The following is a 25,185-nucleotide window of genomic DNA, read 5'->3' as shown; positions in this document are numbered from 1 at the left end:
TGTGCCGATAGTATGACGGAGCTTTAGGGCCATATTTCATAATATTTTGACTTTATTCTTGTAATTTTATATTTTTTCATTTTCTTAATGCAGCCCCGACGCTCAGCCCACTCAGGCAGTCAGACTGGAAGAGGACAGACAGACAAAAGGGAGCAATCAGGAAGTAATCATCCCAAAGTCAGGAATCAAACCATCAACTTCTGCCCACATCAACTCCTCCTCCACTTCACCACCAAATAAAAAGCTTTAAGTTTTGGTCATGTAAAAAAAAACCTGGCTGTTTGCCCTGACCTGCACTATCTGGTATATTGCTGGTACGGGCCACACAAACGTATTCTGAGGGCCACCAGTCGCCCATGCGCCGTAGTTTTAACCCCTCATTTCAACCTATCCCTAATTTTTGCTCCTTCCAGGCAGACAGACGTTCCTGTTTTCATCATTTTCCAGATCAGCGAAGGTTTGACTTCTTGCTCCAGTTTTCACTTCAGCACAGGATCGTTTCAAAATAATAATAACTAGGAAATTTCTGAAGAAATTTAAAAGGGGCCAAAATGTGTCCGTCGGTTGGAACCCAGCGTTCTGATGCTAAAAAATAGCATCAATGCTAAAGTAAGCTACAGCGTACTCACTAGCATGTGGAGAATCACAAGCATGTTGAGTAACACGGACTTACTCCATTCAGTATGTTAAAATTAGTGTCTAAGCTAAAAGTAGCCAAAATGCTAATGTTAGCCTAAATGCTGCCAGTGGCATGTGGGGTAAAACTAGCATGTTGTCTTACATTGACTTCCTCCATTCAGAGTACTAAACATGGTTATAAATAAACAAAATGGCTAAAAAGCTTATTTTAGGAAAAAGGCTAATGCTAATGTGGCCCCCATTAGCTAATGTTTGAGCTAATGTTGATGCACTGCCTTCTGATTTTCACTTTTACAAAAGTCAAAATCACATGTTTACTTGGTGGCACTTCGCTATCAGAAACAAATGCTAATTTCTTAACAAATTAGCATTTTGCATTGCTGTGCAACAAATTGCATTGCATGGAAGACATTCCAAAGCTCTCTTATGCATTGCTATGGCACGCCCCAATAATATTTGGTTCTAAAGTTATTTAATAAGAGGAAGACGTCTGTCTGCCAGGAAGCAGGATGGAGAAGAATCAGGATCTGCTCAGTTCAGAATAAACCACATTAACATCTAAGCTGATGGCTTTGGCTTTTTTCCACCTTGTTAACTTTCTGCACAGTTTCCTCTGAGCGCACCGCCAGGTAAAACCAAGATGGCGGCGAATCCCCGCTCTCTGCTCCAGTGAGTCATGACGATGAGCGGCATCACGCGTCCTCCGCCCAACACGCCGCTCATCGCAGCAGATGAGGCGTGGTAAGGAGGCCAACACACAGCGGAGTTCCTCCACTTTCTCTGCAGTCTAAATGGAGCGTAATGGACCCATTCTTTCTCTCCTCTCCTTGTTTTATCTGCTCCGTCACCCACCACCCCGCCTCCACCCCTCCACCCGTCTCCCCTGATGATCCTCATTTCTCAGCAAAGGACTGAACTCCTTTATCCCCCAGAAGCAGATAATTAATTAACTCTAGCTCCGGTTAGCTGCTCCACTTCAGACTGCAGGTTTTGCAGATCTGTTGGCACCGTTTTCTAGATTGTAGCTCTAGAATATGACAGCAGCACGTTGGAGCCGCTCTGTTGTTCTTTTTCTAGATTTTTCTTAATTTTTTTGTTGATTTTGTTTATTGCATGTTTGGACATTTATTCCCTCTGGTTCTGGATGCTGAGCAGGTAGAAGGATTTTTGTTTTTGTCTAAATGTTTGGACAGATATGGTGCGTTACCATGGCAACAGGGTGTCTTTACAACTGGGAACAGCTGATTAACATATCAAAGGCTCAGATAATACCTGAGGAGTTGAAAATTAGTGAAGCAGGAAATTGATACCATCAGATTCCCCTACTCCAACGTCTCTCTGGCAAAAGCAAAGGAGGCGGATCAGCAGAGCTTCCAGGACGTGTTGCTGTGGAACATCATCTATTGATCTGTTAGCTCCTCTCCTTGGGCTGTCACCTATGGTGGTGGAGGGTTTGAGGGCCCCAATGATCCTAGGAGCTCTGCTGTCTGGGGCTTCATGCCCCTGGTAGGGTCACCCACGGCAGACAGGTCCTAGGTGAGGGACCAGACAAAGTGCAGCCCGAAGACCCCAATGATGAATGGCACCATTGGACTTGGTGTTCCCTCGCCCGGACGCGGGCCACCGGGGCCCCACTCTGGAGCCAGGCCTGGAGGGGGGGCACGATGGCGAGTGCCTGGTGGTCAGGCTTTTTCACATGGAGCCCGGCCAGGCTCAGCCTGAAGAGGAAACATGGGCCCATCCTCCCATGGGCCCACCACCCGTGAGAGGGGCCAAAGGGGTCGGGTGCAATGTGTGATGGGTGGCAGCCGAGGGAGGGGACCCTGGCGGTCCGATCCTTGGCTGCAGAAGTTGGCTCTTGGGACGTGGAATGTCACCTCTCTGGTGGGGAAGGAGCCGGAGCTCTCACCTCGACGCATGGCTCTGGTTCTGGAACCAGTCTCCTTGAGAGGGGCTGGACATACTTCCACTCTGGAGTTGCCCAAGGTGAGAGGCGTCGGCCAGGAGTGGGCATACTTGTTGCTCCCCATCTCGGCGCCTGTACATTGGGGTTTACTCCGGTGAACGAGAGGATAGGCCTTTTTGGCCTGTGGGACTCCAAAAGCAGCTGATGGGTACCGGCGGGCGAAGCAGCATGCAGTTCAGGTGGTTGCTGAGGCAAAAACTCGGGTGTGGGAGGAGTTTGGAGAGGCCATGGAGAAAGACTTCCGTACGGCTTCGAGGCGATTCTGGTCCACCATCCGCCGGTGTCTCAGGAGGGGGAAGCGGTGCAGCACCAACACTGTTTATAGTGGGGATGGTGTGCTACTGACCTCGACTCGGGACGTTGTGGGCTGGTGGGCAGAATACTTGGAAGACCTCCTCAATCCCACCAACATACCTTCCATTGAGGAAGCTGAGTCTGGGGACTCTGGGTTGGGCTCTCCAATCTCTGGGGGCGAGGTCGCCGAGGTGGTTAAAAAGCTCCTCGGTGGCAAGGCTCCGGAGGTGGATGAGATCTGCCCGGAGTTCCTTAAGGCTCTGGATGTTGTAGGGTTGCGTTGGCTGACGCGACTCTGCAATATTGCATGGACATCGGGGGCAGTTCCCCTGGATTGGCAGACTGGGGTGGTGGTCCCCCTGTTCAAAAAGGGGGACCGGAGGGTGTGCTCCAATTATAGAGGGGTCACACTCTTAAGCCTCCCTGGCAAGGTCTATTCAGGGGTCGTGGAGAGGAGGGTCCATCGGATAGTTGAACCTCGGATTCAGGAAGAGCAGTGTGGTTTTCGTCCTGGTCGTGGAACACTGGACCAGCTCTACACCCTCGGCAGGGTCCTGGAGGGTTCTGGGAGTTCGCCCAACCAGTCTACATGTGTTTTGTGGACTTGGAGAAGGAGTTCGTCCGTGTCCCTCGGGGAGCCCTGTGGGGGGTTCTCCGGGAGTATGGGGAACCGGGCCCTTTGATACGGGCTGTCAGGTCCCTGTATGACCGGTGTCAGAGCCTGGTCCACATTGCCGGCAGTAAGTCGGGCTCGTTTCCGGTGAGAGTTGGACTCCGCCAGGGCTGCCCTTTGTCACCGATTCTGTTCATTACTTTCATGGACAGAATTTCTAGGCCAGCCAAGGTGTTGAGGGGATCCGATTTGGTGGCCTTAGGATCTCATCTCTGCTTTTTGCAGACGATGTGGTCCTTCTGGCTTCATCAGGTCGTGATCTGCAGCTCTCGCTGGAGCGGTTCGCAGCCGAGTGTGAAGCGGCCGGGATGAGGATCAGTGCCTCCAAATCCAAGGCCATCATGGTCTTGAGCCGGAAAAGGGTAGAGTGCCTTCTCCGGTCGGGGGGGGGGGGGTCCTGCCCCAAGTGGAGGAGTTCAAGTATTTCGGGATCTTGTTCACGAATGAGGGAAGAAGGGAGCGGGAGAACGACAGGCGGATTGGTGCAGCGTCTGCCGTCAAGCCGCGCTGTACCGGTCCGTCGTGGTGAAGAGAGAGCTGAGCCAAAAAGCGAAGCTCTCGATTTACCGGTTGATCTACGTTCCCACCCTCATCTATTGTCATGAGCTTTGGGTCGTGACCGAAAGAACCAGATCGCGGATACAAGCGGCCGAAATGGGTTTCCTCCCCAGGGTGTCTGGGCTCTCCATTAGAGAGAGAAGCTCAGTCATCCAGGAGGAACTCAGAGTAGAGCCGCTGCTCCTTCACATCGAGAGGAGCCAGTTGAGGAGCATCTGGTCAGGACGGACGCCTCCCTGGTGAGGTGTTCACGTCCCACCAGGAGGAGGGGAAAACCCAGGACTCGCTGGAGGGACGATGTCTCTCAGCTGGCCTGGGAACGCCTTGGGATTCCCCCGGAGGAGCTGGAACAAGTGGCTGGGGAGGGAAGTCTGGGCCTCCCTTCTGAAGCTGCTGACCCCGCGACCCGCCCCCGGATAAGTGGAAGAAAATGGATGGATGGATGGATGGATGGATGGTTGGTTGGTTGGTTGGATGGATGGATGGATGGATGGATGGATGGATGGATGGATGGATGGATGGATGGATGGATGGATGGATGGAGTTGTTAGCATGAGTCGCAGCAGCAGCCTTCAGACAGGCTTCTTCAGATTTGTTGCGACACTGACTGCTACAGGAGATTTTTCCATGCTGCATCAGAATTCACAAAATCTTCTGAAAGATCATTAATGACATGAGTAACATTTAATCTTCTTTTGGGATAATAAAGGATTTTATAATTGAATTTTAAAGCTGATGAAAAACCGTTGGTTTAAAACCAGAGCAGCTTCTGAGCTGAAGACTGAAACACTTTTCTGCTCAGCATTTTTATCAAGTCATAACCAAACATTTGTGAAACTGATTGGTTTCATAAATGATTAAATGAAGCAGCATCATCTTCACAGCTTTGATTTCCAAAACATGAGTAAATACATTTAAATACTTTTAAATCAGTTGGAGCTCCATAGATAAAAATCTGTGGCTCTCCGTCATCAACAGGAGGTTTCTGATCTTTAGAAGGTCTACATTGCCGTTGACCTCTGACCTTGTCATTATGCGCTGATGCAAAGCAGTTATTGTTGTTCTGGTCTCCTCTGTCCTTCCTGTTCTCTGGCTGCAGAACTGCAGCAGACAGACGAACCGTTGCTTTAATAACGGCTGACAGACAAAACGGGTTTCAGCCTGGAGAGACCTGGGCGCCGCAGCAGATAAAGAATCTCTGAGTGGATCAAATCAGAAACAGAACCGCTGCGTTTGGACTTCATTAGAGCAGCGCTTCAACTCAGAGCTCAGCGAGCGTCAGGGACGGCGGAACCGGAACCGTTTATCTGATCGGTTTCACCGCCATCCTGCTTCAGTCTGATTTATTCACAAAGGATGATGGGTAATATTTAACGAGAGGAAGTTTTATGTCTGATGCTAAAACTGAGAAAACAACAAACTGTTCAATCTAACAAACCAAAAAAAACTACAAAATTTAACCTTTTGATTTTATAATTCAACTAATTCCAGGTCCCACTGGTCCTTGGATGCAAATATAACGGTGGTTGCCATGGTAACTTGGTGTCAAAGCGCCTCAGAAGTATTATCTATGGGTTGCTGTTTTATGACCATGTTAGGCCAACATTAGTGGAGAACAAACAAACTTTGGCTTCTTTAACCAAACCAGAACCACTGGTCAAACAAACCCCTCAACTGGACAAACTTCAAAATGGGAAAGAAAAGAAAACATAACATTCATGTCGATCCTCATAAGTCAGGAAATGGCAACAAAAATGTTGTTAAAAGTCTCTGTTTCTGCTCTGTCTCTACCACAACCGACTCTGATTGGTGTTTTTAATCCCGTCTGCGTTTTGCAGTAAAATTGCCCACATCTGCTCACATCTTTGATGGCAGAGGAAACACAAACTCATTCAGATGGAAGAAAAAAAAGCAGTGAATTTGGCAGATAGTTAAAGAAAAGCAAGCCCAGGCCTCATCTGTTCATACGGCTGCAATCTGCAGATCCATTAACCGTCCGGCCCGATTAGAAGAGACAACGAGCCGGGATGAGATGCCAGGCGGCGGGGAAGACGCTAACGCTTCCGTCGGTTTGAGCTGGAGTCTAAACGCGCTCATTTCTGGCTGAATGCAGCCAAACCAAACCAGAGCGCCGGTCTGAGCGCAGACAAACAATGACGAATTTCATCTTCATCTCCATCTGAGACACTCCACATGATTACTGCATTCATTCCAAACCGTCAGCTTCAATAACCGTCCCAGAAAACCTCAATCACTGTTTTCAACATTCACAGATTTTTATCATGGAGGAGCCTTACCGGAGGCTCCTGCTACAAAAACCACATTAACGCGCGTCACATATTTACATGCATGAAAGGAATTAGTGGGACGAAGGCAAAAAGCAAACACTAATTAAACTGCCCTTATCTGACAGTCGAAGCAGTGAGGAGTGACACGTGGAGTTTAGCAAACTCATCAGCATAAATACGTTAAAATCTTCTTTAATTTCTGCATAATAAACACTGATCTGCATCTGAGCCGTTTAATCCGTCGACCTTCAGCTGCTTCTGCAGGAAACTACAACTATTCAACTTATTTATATCACTTATGTCATTGTGTTTTACAACCCGAGACATGTCCGCAGTAATTTCTCTCAGTTTTCTTATAACCTAACCGGGGAAGTGACCTTTCAGTTCGCTGACATTTATATGGTGGATTTCTCTGTAATCTCTGGCTAAAGGATAAAAACCACTGATAATAACGGAAAATTACAAATTGAAAGTTGATGGTATCGAGGCAAGCAGGAAATATAACAACTGAAACCAGAAAGAGGGAAAAATCTCAAAAATCCTCGGATTCTTGTTAGTGGAGTTTCTGCAGAAGCTCCAGTTTTCCATGAAGAAATGATGAGGCAAGAACACAGAGATGTTTTTATTTATACTGGGAAAATGACCTCCATGGTTGGTTCCTTTACTTTTAAGCAAAGTCAACAAGTGTTTTTTAAACTGGGCTGCTTTTTATTCTCGTATGAATCCCAGTTTTAACCATTTCATCTGGATGACAGGAAAATGGTTTGGATGTTCAGGAATGACCCAGGAACCACCAGACAGCTGGGTGGTCCAACAGGAAATGACCTCACACAGATCCAGACTGAAAGCTCTGCTTCAAAGAAAATCAACCAGTTTAATTTAAATGCCAAAAACCCTTCCTGGTTGCCTCCAGGTCTCTCTCTGGGCTCCGGGCCCCGGGCCCTTCCTGGTTGCCTCCAGGTCTCTCTCTGGGCTCCGGGCCCTTCTTGGTTGCCTCCAGGTCTCTCTCTGGGTTCCGGGCCCTTCCTGGTTGCCTCCAGGTCTCTCCCTCTGGGCGTGTGCAAACTTCTGAACCGCAGGTGGTGAAACATCAGCGGTTCATCGTGGAACCAGGGAGTCAAGTCCAGTCCTGCATCTGGTCCAAATGTTTGTTCTGAGCAGCACCAGAACAATGAGCGTTTCTGACGGAGAGATCAACCCAACCGTCCACTGACCGATGACAGGCCCCGAGAGCACCAGAGGGGCCAAACCTCCGGAGCCCAGAGAGAGACCTGGAGGCAACCAGGAAGGGCCCGGAGCCCAGAGAGAGACCTGGAGGCAACCAGGAAGGGCCCGGAGCCCAGAGAGAGACCCGGAGGCAACCAGGAAGGGTCCGACTCAGGATGGAGACATGTCTGTGTGTTTTGTGACATAAATTAAGTGAAGCAGGGAAAGAAAGGGCTGTGTGTGGGCGTGTGTGTGTGTGTGTGTTGGGGTGTAGAGGAGTGTGGGGGTGTGTGGGTGTGTGTGTGGGGGTGGGGGAGGGGGTGTGTGTGTGTTGGCATGCTCGCATGTGTGTTGTACAGTAAACTCACACTCCAGGCTGAGCTTCAGGTAGTGTGAAGCTTATTAGAGCTAATTGGATTCTTTAAGTAGCTTCAGCTCGTTATCTGGAAACGTTCAGGAAGCTCGGCTCCTGCAGGGTCTAATTTATCATCATCTGAATGTGAAATACATATCCCATGCCTGACTTTTGATTAAGCTCTCAAATTCTTGTTGTGTGACCAAATCCGATACGCAGTTTGGTTTAATTTCTAAAGGCATGACTTCATCTTGTTTAGCAAGTTTACTTTCTAATTATGCCACAAACTTCAGCCGTTCAGTTACAGAGCGACCAGCCGTACTACATGCTGCTGTCTGGCTGGGATCTGCAGGAAGACAACAGGATGTCGGGTACATCATTATCCAGGGTTTCCCTCAGTGCATCATAAACATGGTGGCCACAGCTGAAGCATCACTGCTTTATTTTTAACAGTTTTTTTATCCTCCAGTAACAGTGATGGTATAGTCGGGTTACGTTGGGTTTATAATTGACACATTGAAGTGTTTCACATTTCCCTTAAAATGGCCTGTTTATTAGGTGTTGTTGCAGAGCAGGTTCACATGTACCGACATTTAAATCCTCCCTCTATGAAGAGACGACTGCACCAAGAAAAGCCTCAAAGTTTGATCAGCTGTTACACACAGACCTCTAGTTCAACCATAAAGGTTTTACAGGTTCGTGTTGATCGCGCAGTCAGACTGATGTGAGCGCATACATCTTTCTGAACAAATAATAATGTGTAAGTGTGTGTGTTTATCTCACACTCAATACATGTTCTGGCAATTTAGAACATGTAAATTGCCAGAATTACATGTTCTGTCAATTTATTGACATACCTGAGGTCAACTGAGACTGACTAGCGATCGGTCCAGGGTGGAACCCACCTGGATGTACGCTGACTGTAAGGACAAGCGGGACTGAATGGACGGATGGACGGACGGACGGACGGATATTTTTGGTAGATCCACAGCAGCAGACAATGGAGACCTTCTAAATAGATGAACTCTTTAAAGAGCAAATAACCAATCAAATCCAGGTCGTCCTGATTCAACATATAGAGCATTAATTATTAATACACTCTGTGTGCAGAAAGTGGGTCACTCTGCTTCAACCAACAAATGAGAAACAAAGAACAAATGAGATTTTAATGACGCAAGAAGAAATCTAACCATCAGCTCATGGTTCGGTGTGGGCCCGTCCGGTGTGGGCCCGTTCGGTGTGGGCCCGGTGTGGGATGAGTTTGGGCACCAGTAGGTGTAAACCTGGAGGATTTACAGCAACGTGCTGCATCATACTGCAGGATCCTCTCTGAGCAACAGCTCATTCAGCATTTTATCAGCTCTCTGATGCTTTTGAGCTCCGGTCCAAAGAGTTTCTTCAGATCCTGCATCAACTGAACCAAAGTTAGTCCACTGTGAATAGAATCATCTTGTGTTTAAAGAATCCACCCTCCGGTTCTAAGAATGACTTCAGCTTCTGCTCCTTCAGCAAACGGTCCTAGGAACCGTTTGCTGACAAAGCTCTCCTTTGTCAATGAGCTAGATCCACTCAGAGGACAAAGTGGGAATCAGCATCTAGTTTATCTCAGTGTAGGATCCCCAAGTCTGCTGTATAAATACTCCCTGGTTCAGTCAGTACATGTGGAACCTGTGGGGGCGCTGCACCAAGAACCACTGAAGGAAACGAAACTAAAACCTCTGAAGACACTGAGAGCAACTTCCTTCCTTCTTCACCAGATGGAAATAAAAATGGAGGCATCAGATTCCATCAGCTGGAGGATTTCTCTTTTATCTTCAGCTAAACGCCACGTTCATTTCTCCTAGCCTGGGCTAATGCTTTTGTTTTGGTTGTATTTACCCAGAATGCCCTGCACTATAGTCCACTTCCTGCTTTTGGAGCGGTTTCCGGTCCGCTTGGTGTTCACATATGCATTCGATTTGAACCAGAGATCACTTTTGGTGTTTATATTAATGTGGTTGACTTGTCCCCCAGCAAACTAGCTGGAGTGGATCCTGGTGTGGGCCCGTCCGGTGTGGACCCGTCCGGTGTGGGCCCGTTCAGTGTGGGCCCGTCCGGTGTGGTCCGGTGTGGGCCCGTTCGGTGTGGACCCGTCCGCTGTGGGTCCAGCCCTGCTGGTCTCAGTCATACGTCTTGGTTTTGCTCCAGGCTTCACTCCTTCTCAATATTTAGGACGATTACATTTCTATGTACCAGGAACGGTGATCGAAGTTCTCTAACTGCTTTATTTTGGTTTCCCCTCCAGGGTCACAGCATTTGTTAATATTATTGTCTAATATTATTCAGCTGGACGAGAGCTGCTCCTCCGTCTGACATGTTTATCTGAAGGTTGAGAATCAGAAACCTGCAGCCAACGACTGTTCAGCAACACATCACCACCTGCAGCCATTTCCTTTGTGTTCTGAGACAAACGTCTCCTGAGTGAACGCCCCCCCCCCTCACTGAATGTGTGATGTCAGCACCTGTTGTCGTTTTGCTTTTGTCTGTTTCATTGTTGTTTGTTTAAAACAAATGAAAAGATTTGAATAATAATATTAATGTGATTGTTCAAGAGGACAACGGTGGATATTAGATGACAGAATCCCAAAGTATTTCTGAATTATCAACGTCAAAACTTCATGTGATGGAGTTTGGAAAAGGCAGGTTGGACGAAGTGCATCAGTTTGTTTGGGAGTTCTCCACAGCTACAGACGTAAACTTTGACCTTTGACTTTTAAAAAGTTGGAGACTTTGGGGCAACACAGGAAGTGTACCCACAAAAATAAAAGACTGACTAAATGTGGTTATTCTAAGAAAATTAAATTCTGAACCTGAACTGTTTTTGTTTTGCCTTCTTCTGTGTTTCAGGTGAACTTTGCATTTGTCACATTGAAGGTGGGAAACGTGTGGAAACAGATTTATGTTGGATCGTGTTTCATGTCCGTTTAAAACGAGGTTTTTATAAACACTAAACTGCAGTTCTGACCTCCAGCCTTTTATTTACATCGGAAACAAAAAGCTGCATGAAAACGTTTTGATGTCTTTTGTAAAGGTTTTTCTGTTTCAGGGATTTTATTTTCATTTTTAGTGTCAGCCTGCTGCTGAGATCAGCTCAGGGTCACTGAACCCTGAGCTGATCTCAAACTTTAATAAAATAGCTGCAAGGAGAAACAGTTTGGTACTTTGGTGAAGATCCTCATCCTAAATGGACATTCAAAGGCTTTTCCAGGCTTTTCCAGGCGCATTTCAAACCCATCACTGTTAGAGATCAGTTCATTCCAAGGATAAATCTCCCACACATGAGCTCAGGTAGGAATGATCACAGCTGGAGAAACTAACCAGCAGCTCCACAAACTGACCACCCAGCTGAGAAAAGCAAATCATCATGTCAAGAATCAGAGGATTTTTTATCTTAAGGATGAGAGGAACTTGTTTGAAGACACTAATGTCCACATTTTGGACAGGAAACATGAGCAGCTTCAGATCAGTGAAGGAAGTCATCTATGATAAACATAAAAAACTAAACTAACCAGAGGAGGCGGCCTCAGATTTCATCTTTCTAACACCAACTCTGCAGCCTTGACGCATCAAGACGTGTTGAAACCAACCGACAGCATCGAAGGGACAAAACTGGATCATCACGTAACATAATGACCCGATTAGTGATCAATAATCACCTAATTAGAGACTTTAATGGTCCAGTTAGTGACCTTAGTGTCCCAATTAGAGTGATTGGTTTTGACTACACGTCATAAACCGGCTGATCTAAATGTTCAGAACTGAAGAGTCCAGTTTCGTTCTACTGAACCTCTTTCTATAGTTACAGTCACACAATTAGAGAAACTAAGTTCTGATTCTTCTATTTTATAATAGTTTGCTGAAACCATAATGTTATTATTCTTAGATAAAACATTTCCAGTTCACCTGGTAATAAAATCTCTAAGGAAACCTGAGATGATCCTTTTGTTTCCCTTCATTAGTTTGATTGTGATTTAAAAAGATGTTTTCTAAGTTCAGGGTTTTAATTTCAGCGAAGATATATTTTTAAGCCAAATGAGAACATGTGAGTTTCTGAGGTGCAGTTGGGTTTGATGGTTAGAGAATATCAGGACATTTTATTATCCAGTGGGGATAATATTTCCACGTTGCGACGCCGGAGAGTTTTTATCGCTCCTGGAAATGATTCACCAACTGCTGGCCGCCTGAGGAACAGAAACCCAAAGTCTCTCCACCTGCTGCTGGTGCTGCTGGTGTCGACTTCACAAGGTCCAGGAACCTTTTCTGTTTCACAATCCTTCCAGCAAAACAAGATTTTGGATTCTTAATATCTGAGCAACAATCAAAACCGAAAACACACAGCAATAACTGTTTCCAATAACTCTCCATCTATCTTTTGTGGAGAGATTTGGACCAAATCCAGATTTTCCTTTAATGTTGGACTTCATGGTCGACAGAAAACAAGCCCAAAGCATGATCCCTCCACGCCGTGCTTGGCAGTTAATGTTTCTGCATGTTTGACAGAAATCAAAACATTATGACCAATTGAAAAATATGGATCATAATGAGCTGGTGACGCTCGGTGACCTTTGAAGAACCAAAGTGTGAAAACGGGCCTGAACCGTTCTGAAGTTAAACCCAACTGGGTTTATCTGGCGCCTTCATTCTCTCTTCTCTTTGCCAAATTTGTTCACTTGGCTGGTAATTTATTTGCTCACTCAAAAACTTGGACCCCACCTCCCACACACACACACACACACACACACCCCACACACACACCTCCCACACACACACACACACACACACACACGCACACACACACCCACCCACACACGCACACACACACACACCCCACACACACACACACACACACACGTTATTTTCTCCATGTCCCACTTTTATCTCGTTTCCCAAACAGACTTTTCAAGCTGGTGTCTCTTGCATTAGCAGCCATCTGCGATGTCTAAATGAATGAACAGATTTCCCGATGAAGCTAACAAAGCTTTCAGCACACACCCCGAGAATATGTTTCAGAATAAAAGAGAAAAATAAAAATGTAAAAAGATATAAAGTCTCAGCTAAACTGGAAATTACACATTAAGTATTTGAAATCTAAACTGTGAAAGTCCTCAATGAAGAAAAACATGTTTTAGATCACAGTGCAGTCAATACTCTATACTGTACATTAATCTTATAATCAACTTACTGTTCAGAGGTTTGGGGTAACACATACATTACATTATTACAGCTGTTAATTATATTACCAAAGAGAGAAACATCATAATGCTGAATATTTCTATCAGCAGCAGGTTTCTCCTGGTGCAGGTCATGAAAACCGAGACGAGACACGACAAGTGGGAAAAGTGTCCAATCGATGGCAGGCCGGCCACGACAACAATCAATGGAGCTGCTTGAGATAAACGACACAAATTTAAAGAGCAATATGAGCAGAATAAGGACCATCCAGCACACACAGCAACACGCAGAGCCAATCACACGCCTGCCGAGAGAAAACATGGTGAAAACATGTCTGCAGGAAGCAGCAACACGCTGCTGAATGACCTCAGCAACACTTTGATTTAAAAAACAGGAATCAGCTCCTCCTGCCCTGGAAGCAGCTGGGATCCAACTGGTCACATCGCAGCTTAACGCTCCAGGTGTCACCGCTGAGTGGCCTAGTTCAAGCACACTGGGAATTCACTGACCTGTTACTGACCCACCAGAGAGACGCTGCGGCTCAGAGAAACTTTCTGCTTTTCAATAACCAGTAAACTACGTCCAGGAACACAACTAAATTATTACGTATAAATGTAGAAGTTATACATCAGAAAGACCAAATAAACGTAAAACTGAAGCAAAACATTTAAACTCAACATCAGAGAGAAAGAAATCTAAAAATATATATAATGAGATATGTTTGTTTTTTCTTAATTATGAGAATAAAATCATAATACTGGTTCAATAGAAGTTCAATATTATCAGAAAGTTGTTTTAATGAGAAAAAGCTTGGATAGTCATGAGGATTTGATCTGAGCAGCTCAGTTTGTGATCGTTTCGTTTTCTGCTGCTGATAATCCGATGTGTTAAAATATAAACTATTTATCATTTATAAAACTGATACATTTATCTCATTATTTTTTATGTGGAAGTTCTCATAAAACTACGATTTTTCTCATATTGTTACAACTTTATTATAATAATTTGAATTTATTGACTTTATTGACATTATTCTCTTAATATTACGATTTTTTTTCTAGTGTTATGATTTTAATCTCGTCTCACTGCGACTTCTGTCTAGTGACATTCCTTTTTTTGTAATTATTGTTTTTCTTAGAAATCAGTTTAATATCTACAGACAATCAGAAATCATTTTCTGCTCTGCATGAACTCAGCCGTCTACAAACGGCTCTGAATGTCCGCCATCGCTCAGCTTTATGCTTCTGTGTCCAGATTTTTCCTTTCAGCCGTTCAGGATGCAGCAGAGGCTGAAGCCATAATTCAGGCTGAAGCTCTTAAAGTCCTCAGTCTGAATGGAAAGACGTTTCCTGGAAGCCTCAGTTAAAATAAAATCACTGAGATGCTTTTATCATTATACAGTAAATAATTCAGAACGTCTTCAGTTTTATCTGAACAAGTTCTGAAAAAATAAAAATGTAAATAATGCAAACATTTATTTCAGTAACTGAGCCAAGGAAACATGAGTTCCTCCTTCCATGAATAAAATCCTGTCATAAGGAGCCAGTTAGCCTAGCGGCTAGCTGCTTCCGTTTCCCAAACTGATTCTTTTCATTATTTTAGAAAGAAATTAATTTTTTCCTGAATAATCTGGAGTTACGTTCCACAGAATAATCCAGGATTACCGACCGCTGGCCATGCTAACAGTTCTGAACTAGTTTTGGCCAACTGCATGTCAAAGTAACAATAAACCAGCTGGTCAACCATTTTTTTATTAAAATGAAGATAAATAATTATTACCATTGTTCAAACCTTATTTTAACGTCTCTTCTTTGTTATCAGATGTTTTAAATCAGATTTTTTTTTGCTCTTCAAGGGAACCAGAGGCTCTGCAGGTTCAGCGACTCGCCTGAAATAAAATCTTAAATTGTTTTCTCTTATTTTATTATGATTATTATCTCTATATGCGGCCGTACGCCGGTCACTTCGAGGCTGATGCACCTGGATTTACCAAGGAAGGAGAAATAAAAGATGTTTCTGTTTATTCCAATAAAAATCAACCCTATAAGATTTATTTCATACATAATAACATGTGCTTGTATAAACAAATAAATATATTTATGAATTTATCAATAACCTTAAACAAATCTACAGTGGATTTGTTTTTTTAAATGCAGTTTAAATAGTGCAGAATTCAGAAAACAAATAAGTTTCTAAACTGTTGCTAAAAGAAACTCATCCGACTTTAATCAGAAAAATTATTTCTCTGTTCTGACAGATTATTTATTTTCTCTATTGGTCAGTCATGGATCATATGCAGCAGGTAAAACGTTTTATGGACATAATTTGGTTTGTGATCAAAATTTTCCACATAAATAAACTGATTGGGTCATGACTCGGTTCATAGCCACCAGCAGGGGGCGCTGCCACATTCAAACAAGTGCAAATAAATAATAATAGTTTTGATAAGTGTGTTTCTACAGCTGCTTCATTTAGGCATTAAAATCCAAACTTAATAAATCAGATTAATTTGCTTTGATCTGGAAACAGGAAGTGGTGATAAAAACCTTTATTAGTTCAGGCTGCAGACAAACAGACGTTAAAACTCAAACATTAAGTTTTAGTTCCTGTTTGCTGGTGGAGCCTCAGGAAGTTACTTATTTATCAGCAAATATTAAGTTAAATATTTAATATTTGCTGATAAAACTTCTCCCACCGACTCAACTTTATCTGAGGCGCGTTTCATTTTTCATCTGGCAGAGGAAAATATTCCAAACATTATAATCCTGAATCTGAAACGTTTCTCTGTCCACTTTAGACCAAAACTACAACAATCACAACAAATACATAATAAATAACCGGAGCTGCAGGAATTTACCACCTTCTAAACTCAGTAATGATCTGGGAACCTGAACGCAACACAGCATCCACCTGAACTAAACTTCAGCGCCGATAAAAGGAGACAAAATATTCAGACAAGTTTCCTCCAAAAGCAGAAACTTCCCAAAACTTCAGAGCAACCAGCCCACCTGAAATCCATCAGGTTGTGTTTGTAGCGCCCCCTACAGATTATTCATCCCTGGCCTTTAAAAATCCCTCCAGGCTTTCAGGACAAAAACTCAACTTGAATCTGGAAATCTTTCAGCACAGAACAAGCATGTCAATGCAGCACAGCTGTGTTTTAACTGTGGATGGAAAATGTGTCTGAAAAACTTTGAAATTCTAAAAATACATTAAAAAAGTAAAATTCATGTTAAGATCAAGTTGAGCTTAAACAAATCTGAGCTGGATGGAGAGGAGAGAGAAAAGTGGCAGCAGAAAAACCTTCAACAAGCCCATCATCATCATCATCATCAGAGTAATGCGTCTAACTGATGATCTGATGATGCGTTCGTGTGTTGGAGATCTGGTCCGTTCAGCTGTGGCTGGTGAACTTCAGGCGGATCTACGTACCATTTCAGCCATCGGATCCGGAGGAGAACCGCTCTGAAGGACCGGGTCCGGCTTCCCGGCGCTCCCTGAGAGGAGAGGAAGAAACCAAATGACCTCATAACGTTCAAATATTAACAGATTCAATATTTCATCTGAACAGCGGAAAGTGCAGACATGAGAAAAACCATCAGCTTCAACGTGTTTCCCTCCAGTCCGCCTGCGTTAAGCCGTCAGTCACTTTACAGCTTTTATTGTTTTATTGTCTTGTTGGTTTTTAACATTCAGTCTGGGGTTATGCAACATGTTGGACACAAACACTCAGCATTTATCTGATCCACCTCCTGCCTGCAGCGCCAAGACGGGGCAGCAGGGAGGAAAACTTCTTCATTTTATGATATTAACAGAAATTATCTAAATGTTTCCAACTCCAGGGTGAAGCTTTTTTTCCCCCAAACCAATAATCTCCATAAATACCAAACAAAATGATGAGCATTTTAAGGACATTCTAGGTTTGTTTCATCCAAAAAGAAGCAAATGGAGATGAATTGTGAATCATAGTTAATAGATAATAAATGGGCTTCCTGTACAGTAAGAGCAGGATTTTATATTCTGTTCAGCTGAACCTGATTACAGTGATGCTGCCTTCGCACGCTGTCAGATCTCTGAGCGCTGGCGGACAGAAACGAGGAGGATGAGGAGGAGGAGGAGGAAGGGCTACAAACAGGCAAGAAGCTGAAGATCAAAGATGCAATAAAAATCTGTCAGCTGTTCCAGTTCATCTCTGCAGGCGCTGCAGCGCCAAAACCAGAAAAATCGGAGGTTACAAAGATTCCTGTGTGTTTCTCTGAAAATGTTGACATGAAGGTTTTATCTTCAGGTGACCTGATGTGAGGTCATCAGCCGGGTCCAGGTGAAACAATGATTTATCAGTCAATTTAACTTTTTGTTTAGAAGATTTCATTTTGGGAAAATTTGGATTTTTTCCCACTAATGACCTCTGTGGGTTTCCGTAGTTCAGGGCGGCCATCTTGTTTTCAGCTTCCATTTATTTGGACTTCAGGTCAACTTGATGATGACCAGGGCCAGGCTAAAAGTTTAGGTTTCTAACTATGAGAATAAAGTTGTAATATTTGGAATATAAAGCAGTAAAGTTATGAGAAAATATTAAAATGAGGAATGTTGAGAATCTTTTGAAGTTATACTTTGATATCAGTTTTACAAATAAGGAAATATTTCATCACATGAGCATCAAATTATCATCTGGACTTTGAAACTATTGACCAACGACTGAGTTGATCACATCAGATCAGATCAATGTGAACGTTGAAGATTTTTCTCATTAAAACGACTTCTGCTCATTTTAAAGAATTTTATGTCTCTATTTTACTGATGCAATGAATTTATTCTCATAATTAAACAAACTCCTGAGTACAGAAGAGATGATCAAAATAAAAAACACTTTTTGAAATATTTTCCGTCACTTGAAAAGATTAAAATCAGAAAAACTCAATGTTATTTTTACGCCTCATTTCCCAGCATTCCTTTCACCAACAGCAGCAGGTTGTTTGCTGCGTTGCTCACGCAGACGGACATTTTTCCATTTTTCGAGCTTGATCAGATCAGACGTCGTTGAGCCCAGATTCAGTGAAATGACTGAAGGTGGAACCATTTGTGCTCAGACTGACCAGTTGTTCCTGATCCGTCTCCTCCCTGGTTCTGGTTCTGCTCCTCTTGGCCGATTCCTCCTCTGATCTTCGCCTCGGTGCTGTTTGATTTTCGCTGCAGATTTCTAGCTGCGTTTGCACCATCATGCAGATGAACATCCCCGCAAATATGATTTAAACTAACAGAAATGATTAAGAACAGAAAACAATCTTTTATCAACTGTTGCTGAAATTTCACAAAATGTCACATTAAAAATCGATTCTTCTTAAGATCTCAGCAGCGATGAAAGTTTCCAATCTTCTGAATTTAATCTTCATCGAGTGTCTTAAACAGAAAAAAACATGTAAAGTTTTGCAGCTGGCCTTTTGAAGCCCAGAGTGTCTTTAATTCTTATTTAGTGAAATTAAATATAGATGGATTTAATCTGAATCTGTTCTGCAGAACAAACCGGACCTTCAGGACCGTTACCATGACAGCAGATCTTCCTGTGGTTCCAACACCAGCTGAGGTCAAAGAGCTTCACCTTCGTCCCGTTGGACCTTAAAGCGTTTTATGCAGGAGACTTTTGCCTTGTCCATGTGAACAGCTGCACATGTGAAGCCTTAAGGCTTCGGTTTCAGAGCCGGAGTTTCTTTCTTCATCAGATCCTTTTCTGTTCTCGCTGGTTTCCAGTTGGGAGCCGCGTCCATCCGGCTCCACCTCCACTGGGTGTTTCTTCCTCAGCCTTTGCAGAGCAGAGACACCTGGACGTGTTTTCTCTCCGTACATTAACTCGACTCTGTTGGCGGTCAGAAACTTCTGCTGTGACTGGACTGACTTTAGGATTTTCCTGGAATAAAAATCCCTCAACTTCTGAAATATCCTGACTTTTATTGCTGCTTTTTAGACTATTTGATCTATTTTTGTTAAAAATCTCTTCATCATCCTCATCATCAGATCCACCCAAACCAACCCTGCAGCTTCATTTCCCTCCTAAGCGCTTTGTGAGGCGACCATGGGAATTAAAACGCTGACGGAGCCACAATCAGACGCACAGCGTCACCGGGCCCCTGCAGTCGGAGCGCAGCGGGTCTGCTGGGGAATCCTGCCAGGATTAAACATCCGTTTCTACCAGCAGATGGCGCTCTCAGCAGGAGGAAACCAGAGAGAGAAGCCAGGCGAGTCCAGATCTCTGCAGCCTGGGCGGGCCTCAGGGCTGGAACTCGGACCCGTTTGACTTTAATCGCTGCAGAAGGCAGAATCCAACGCCGCCGCCTCGTAAACACACTTCCTGTTGGCTCCTCCGGGGCCACAGATAAACACGGAGCAGGAAAACAGACGACTTCTGCAGACATCAGGGGGCAAATGTGCACCAACCCCGGAGCAACAGAGGAACGGCTGAGACCACAAGTTTACATACACCATGAAAAGAAACAGCAAGACAGTTAAATCACACTGCAAAAACACAAAATCTTACCAAGTATTTTATCTAGTTTCTAATGCAAATATCATAGTTCACTTAAAACAAGACAAAACTAAATAACCAGTAACTTTTCAGCAAGTTATATGAGACTGTTTTAAGTCAATAATTTCTTAGCCTTTATGAAGAAAATGTTCGTCGTATTATTTTAATTATGACATGAGAAAATGTCCTGATATAAGTGAAATAATCAAATTATTGATTGAAAATAAGCTGCTATGTCTTCCTAAAAAGTTACAGATAAATTAGTTTCGTCTTATTTTAAGTGAACCAGAAACTAAACAAAATACTTTTTTATGGTTTTGCAGTGCAGATCAAACTTCTCTTGCTTCAGGTTGTAAATTATTTCTGTTTGCTAAATGAACCTCTGGCAGGTGAACTGACAACTGGAGTCACACCTGTTCATGCATTTGAAAGTCAGACCAGGAAGTTTCTGCTCTGGTGGGAAAGAGAATCAGCTGCTCCAATCCGGTTCACCCTGGGAAACATTCACTGGACCTTAACGGAGCCGCCACGATCTGGACAACGATTACACTGACGACATGACGGGAACGTCCAACCAGCAACGGGAAGAGACGGGTTCTGTTCCCGGTTCTGGTCCAAACTGTGCAGAATGACCAGAGAAAAAAAGCCAGAGACTTCCTGAGGAAGCTGCTGAAGCTGGTCAGTCAGAGAAAATGAGTTTTGTACCAACATGAGGTGAAATGAAGCTCAGAGAGGAAGAAGCTGTTATTCCTGAAAAAACATTAAAATCCAGATTACAGAAACACAAAAACCTTCATGTCTGGAGAAAAAATGTCCTGTGGTCTGAAGAACCTATAATCACCTATAATCACCTATAATCAATGAACAGAGTCCAGCTTTAACCAAATGTTCTGGTTCTGGCCTCAGAGAAAAACCAGAACCCAGCAGACGGGTCAGGGAGAACAAACCTGCACAAAACTAACAGAACACAGCAGCCCACTGTGAAACACGGCGGTGGCAGCATCATGCTGGGGCATCCACCAGGGCGCCATGATTATTTTAGTAATCAGTTATTTACTGATTATTCTAACCTTTAATCGGATCAAATTGACCGGTTCTGGTGAAAAACCTTCAACTTCCCAGTTCATCATTCTGCCTGCAGGGGGCGCACTCACAAATTCCAGCTTCCAACCTGAAGGCATCAAGTTATTCATGTTTAAAATTCATATTTTCTGCGAGTTGTAGAGTTTTCCTGTTCCAGACAGATTTCAGTCCCACGTGGAATCGACTCTCAGATGGCAGCAGATCAGAGAATATTAAATCTTACGTCATTATTTATTGAAATGCTGCTTCATCTCCTGCAATTTGTTTCCATTTTCAGCCCCAATGAAACATGTATTTCAGTAAACTGTATTTTTTTAACAGGAAGAGATACTGATCTTATCTGAGTCTGGTCTCAGGAAGGAAAGTGAAAGATTGTCTTCCTGAAATAGCCTCGTGTTTTAAAGAACGGCTCCACTGACTCCTGACCTCATTCACATCCAGAACTGAAAATGTTTCCACGTCAAACTCAGCAGAAACCCGGGAAAGATGAGGCTGAAACCCAACAACGGTTTCCTGGTGAATCTCTGCCAGAGACGCTTTGATGCGCGCGGCAGGTGCCTGCAGTTAAACCATCAAGTATTAATTAAACCTCCCAGTGTAAATGAGACGGTCCGCCCACATGTGTGCTTACACCTGACATTTAGGTAAATGCCAGTCCAGCGGCGCTGCGATGAGATGTCAGGGATGAGGGATGCAGCGGCTGAAATTATACGGTTTCATGAAGTCCTGCTGCCAGATCGAACTAAAGCTGAATTATTTCTGGAGATGAATCTCTGACTTTCTGAAACTCTCAGCCTCCTCCGTCCTCAACCTCAAAAACTTTGATTCTCTGTTGGAAGACGTTGCAATGTTTCACCTTTTCCTCCTGGTTGTTTGTTTAAACATGAAGAGATATTTTCAGCAGACGTCTAACCTTTCAGGCTCTAAAGAAACATAAAAAATACTGAGAGCAGTGGGGTCATAAGACGTTTCAGCCCTAAGAAAACTCCAAACTGAAAACCCAAGATGGAATTTAAACAACAGAATCATAAAATCAATAATCAGGGAAAAAGCAGATTAATCTGTTGGTCTGTTGTTTTAAGGCCAGTTTGTAAAATAAAGTTCAGAGCCTGACATTGAAATTGGTCTGAGCTGGAACTTCCTGTAGAGTTGGACTCCCAGCTGGGAGGAAGTGCACACACCTCCAAATTGCACAGAGATTCAGATTTGTGAACAGCTGGGAGACAGAAGAAAGTTTTGAGTTTTTAAATGTGAAAAATCAGAAGGAGTTTGCTTGTGTGCATCATTCCTTCTGATGACACCAGAAAACTGAAATATCTGATGTTATGGGTTTTTACCTTTTTAAAACCAAACAAAGATAACTTGAGTAAAAACTAATTTTCTCTCTTCATAAAATTCCTTTCCAAACAACTCACTGACGGGTCCAGGTCCGACGTTCCTGGACTCAAAACCAGAACTCAGGAAGACGTTTGGGTCGGCGAAGCGTTCTGCTTCCAAACACTTAAGATCAAAAGTTGCTGGTTTGAAACCAGCTTACAAATTTGCTCAAAGGTTAATGCCAAGTAAAAAATAAAGTTAAGAAAGTTTGTAAAGTTACAGTCAAAAATGAACAGCAATAATCTGGCTGAGGAAACATGGAGGTGCAGAAACTCAGAGAAAAAAATACTCTAACATTGATTGAGGGAAGACAAAGCTAAACTTGGGGAAATTTATTTATATGTGCAAATTCACAGCCATGCAGCAGCATTTTCCACAGCTGACTGATAATAAACATTTAGATGCTGCACAGAGAGAATCTGCTTCATTTTGGCAAAGAGCCACAAAGGATGAAGCCATCAGCATCATGACAGAGACACAGGGCGGCAGGTTTCAGGGACTGAAGGTTTGCTTTAGAAATGATGAGTCATGTTTCATCACAACACCTGAGAGCAAAGAGAACTGAGCCTTGTGGGACACCGTAAGAGAGAACCAGGGGAATCTACAAGATCTGGAGCCAAAGATTTTAAAATGTTCCATAAGAAAACAACTGAAGTTCAGCCATGTTGGGTTTTTCTTTTAAACTTTTTCTTCACCAGAAATCATCCAGAAATCATTTTCATTTCTGATCTGATCTGGATATTTCATTTACAATATTCAGACAAAAAGCTGCTGATCTGCTTAATATTCTAAAATATATATTTATATTCCCATCTAAAACAAAAACCATCCAAAGTGGCAAACAACACGTTTCATTTATAGAGATGGAATTATTAATGACATGCAGGGATCTAAACTTTCTGTCATTTCTTGTGTAAATCTTAGAGGAAGCTGTGAAACGGCGCAGGAGTGGATCGATGCTGGTTCTTGGTTCTGGTCCAGAGGTTCTTGGTTCTGGTCCAGAGGTTCTTGGTTCTGGTCCAGAGGTTCTTGGTTCTGGTCCAGAATGAGCCGCAGCGGATCAGGATGAGCTGCACCTGCTCGAAAAGCGCCAATTCAGCTTTCCTCAAACTCACAGCGTTCACCTCCACCGTTTCCACTTTCACACAATAAAACATTTATTATTTACACCCTAAAGCTGCTAAAGGTTGAAGAAGAAGAAGCTTTTCTGCCACTTTCTGAGTCTTTAGTCTGACTGGAGCAGATTAACTGACTGTAGAGAAGAAATGCGGCAAAAAGCTTCTAATAAAGTGACAATAATCTCTTCACGTTTCCTTTAAACCACAAAAAAAGATGGAAGAATTTTTTTGTTCGGTGAGGGGAAAAATAAGAAAACAATGATGCTTACCTTGAACGTGGTTCTGGTTCCTGTTCGGCCTGAAGAGGTTCCCTCCTCCGGGCTGGGTCTCCTCCTAAAGCCGCTCCATGTCCTCCGGCTGTCCGCGCCGGCGCGCCGCGGCCGGTGGAGCTCCGCTGCTGGGGGAAACTTCCAGGCAAAGTGCGGCTCTGCGGACCGGAGCCTGTAAACCCGACCTCCGGGGTGGGGAAGAAATCCGAGCAGCTCCGAGCAGAAATTCAATCCGAGGCGACAGCCACCGAGCGCGGCTCCGAGCGGCTCATCGCCCCGCCAGCAGGAGGAGGCAGGCGGAGCTGGAAGGCGGAGGAGAGGAGAGAGAGGAAGGGGGCGTTGATGCAGCCGCCTCCCCGCTGCACAGGTGGACATTTCTCATCTCGTTCTGCCTCCCAGAGAGCGGAGCGGAAATAAAACTGATCTGAAGAACATTTACAGATTTCACATTTATGTCCGCAGAGATGAGAAAATATCAGCAAGTCTGACTTCTGATCCAAACACATGTTTCATGTTTCTAGAAAATCACCGTTTCTGATATGAACATTATGGCTCCCTGCCCAGGGCGGCAGGCCGGGAGGGTCGGTTGGTGCAGGAGAGGCTCAGCTAAAGCAGCTGCTGCAGGAAGGAAGTTTAACAAAATGAAGAGAGAAAAAGTTTTATGAACCTTCAGCAACTCTCACAACATGCGATGATCTTTGCTCCCATTGGACAGAAATGATGAGGAGGCGGGACAAAGAACCCGAAACAACAAACTGTGACGTCCTGCTGCGTTTCTGCTGTTATCACAACTGAGACGCCATTTTGAACGTGAAGAGCAGCTCAGGAAATGCAGGTTTGTGATTTTTGAAACTAGAGATTTATGACACATGTTGGTCATTTATTAACCCAAAACAGATATTTGATCCGATTAACCTGGATGTAAAAGTGAATGAATTCATAAAAACATTTCTGTCTGTTTTCTGTTGCTTCAACATTTCAGGAAGTGAAACAAACATTTTCAAACATAAAAATTTCACCTGAGTGGCCAAACTTTTATTTAACGTTGGGACCAAACTGCTACAAACTTTAGAATCTGAACAGAACCAGCTTCCTGATGTAGCTGGGAATTTCACAAAGCAAAGCCTGGAGGCATTTAAAGGGCCAGACGCCCGACTGGACTGGAAACAGGAAGTACCAGTGGATTTCAGAGATCCAGGTTTGGACAAACATTTTGTCTAAGTTTGGATGAAAATAAACTACAATCCACAACTAGGGACCGGCAATAACTAATAAAACCAACTTCCTGTTCAGATTTTATCACAGAAATTATTCCTGATGTAAACAAGACAACATGTAAACTTCATCAACAAACCAAGAATCAGTTACATCACATTAAATAATAAATAAGAGCTAAATAGCAACACAAAACTAAACAGAAAAAATGTCCAACTCATTCAGAGATATTCAAACATAAAATAAACAGAAATGAAAATATATTAAATATTAAAAACGTTGGAATAATTTTAAAAATCTAAACACCAGTAAAACATAAATAATAAACAGAAATTCTGGTGAAAATTGATCAACGGAGATGCAATAAAACAGAATGAGCAACTTCTGTTGCAATTAGTTGCTCTGGATTTTGC

At 43.6% G+C, this 25,185-nt stretch overlaps 1 protein-coding gene across 7 annotated transcripts in view; it reads right to left on the bottom strand.

Annotated features, from left to right (window-relative positions):
- The window catches only part of shank2b (SH3 and multiple ankyrin repeat domains 2b), a 166,514-nt gene extending 142,668 nt beyond the window's left edge, over positions 1–23,846 (bottom strand). For 6 of the 7 annotated variants that reach the window (XM_032561162.1, XM_032561165.1, XM_032561167.1 and 3 more), the window contains exons 1-2: positions 23,558–23,845; positions 16,623–16,687 (exon numbers count right to left, since the gene is read on the bottom strand). In XM_032561162.1, the coding sequence (XP_032417053.1) occupies positions 16,623–16,634 (12 nt within the window). In that variant the 5' untranslated portion in view covers positions 16,635–16,687; positions 23,558–23,845. Of the gene's footprint in view, positions 1–16,622; positions 16,688–23,557 lie in introns of all 7 variants that reach the window. The other variant, XM_032561164.1, reaches the window with a different exon arrangement.
- Between the last annotated feature and the right edge of the window lie 1,339 nt (positions 23,847–25,185).

The sequence above is a fragment of the Xiphophorus hellerii genome, chromosome 4, assembly GCF_003331165.1.
Source record: "Xiphophorus hellerii strain 12219 chromosome 4, Xiphophorus_hellerii-4.1, whole genome shotgun sequence".
In the NCBI taxonomy this organism is placed as follows: Eukaryota; Metazoa; Chordata; class Actinopteri; order Cyprinodontiformes; family Poeciliidae; genus Xiphophorus; species Xiphophorus hellerii.
This window is presented reverse-complemented; position numbering and strand designations above follow the sequence as displayed.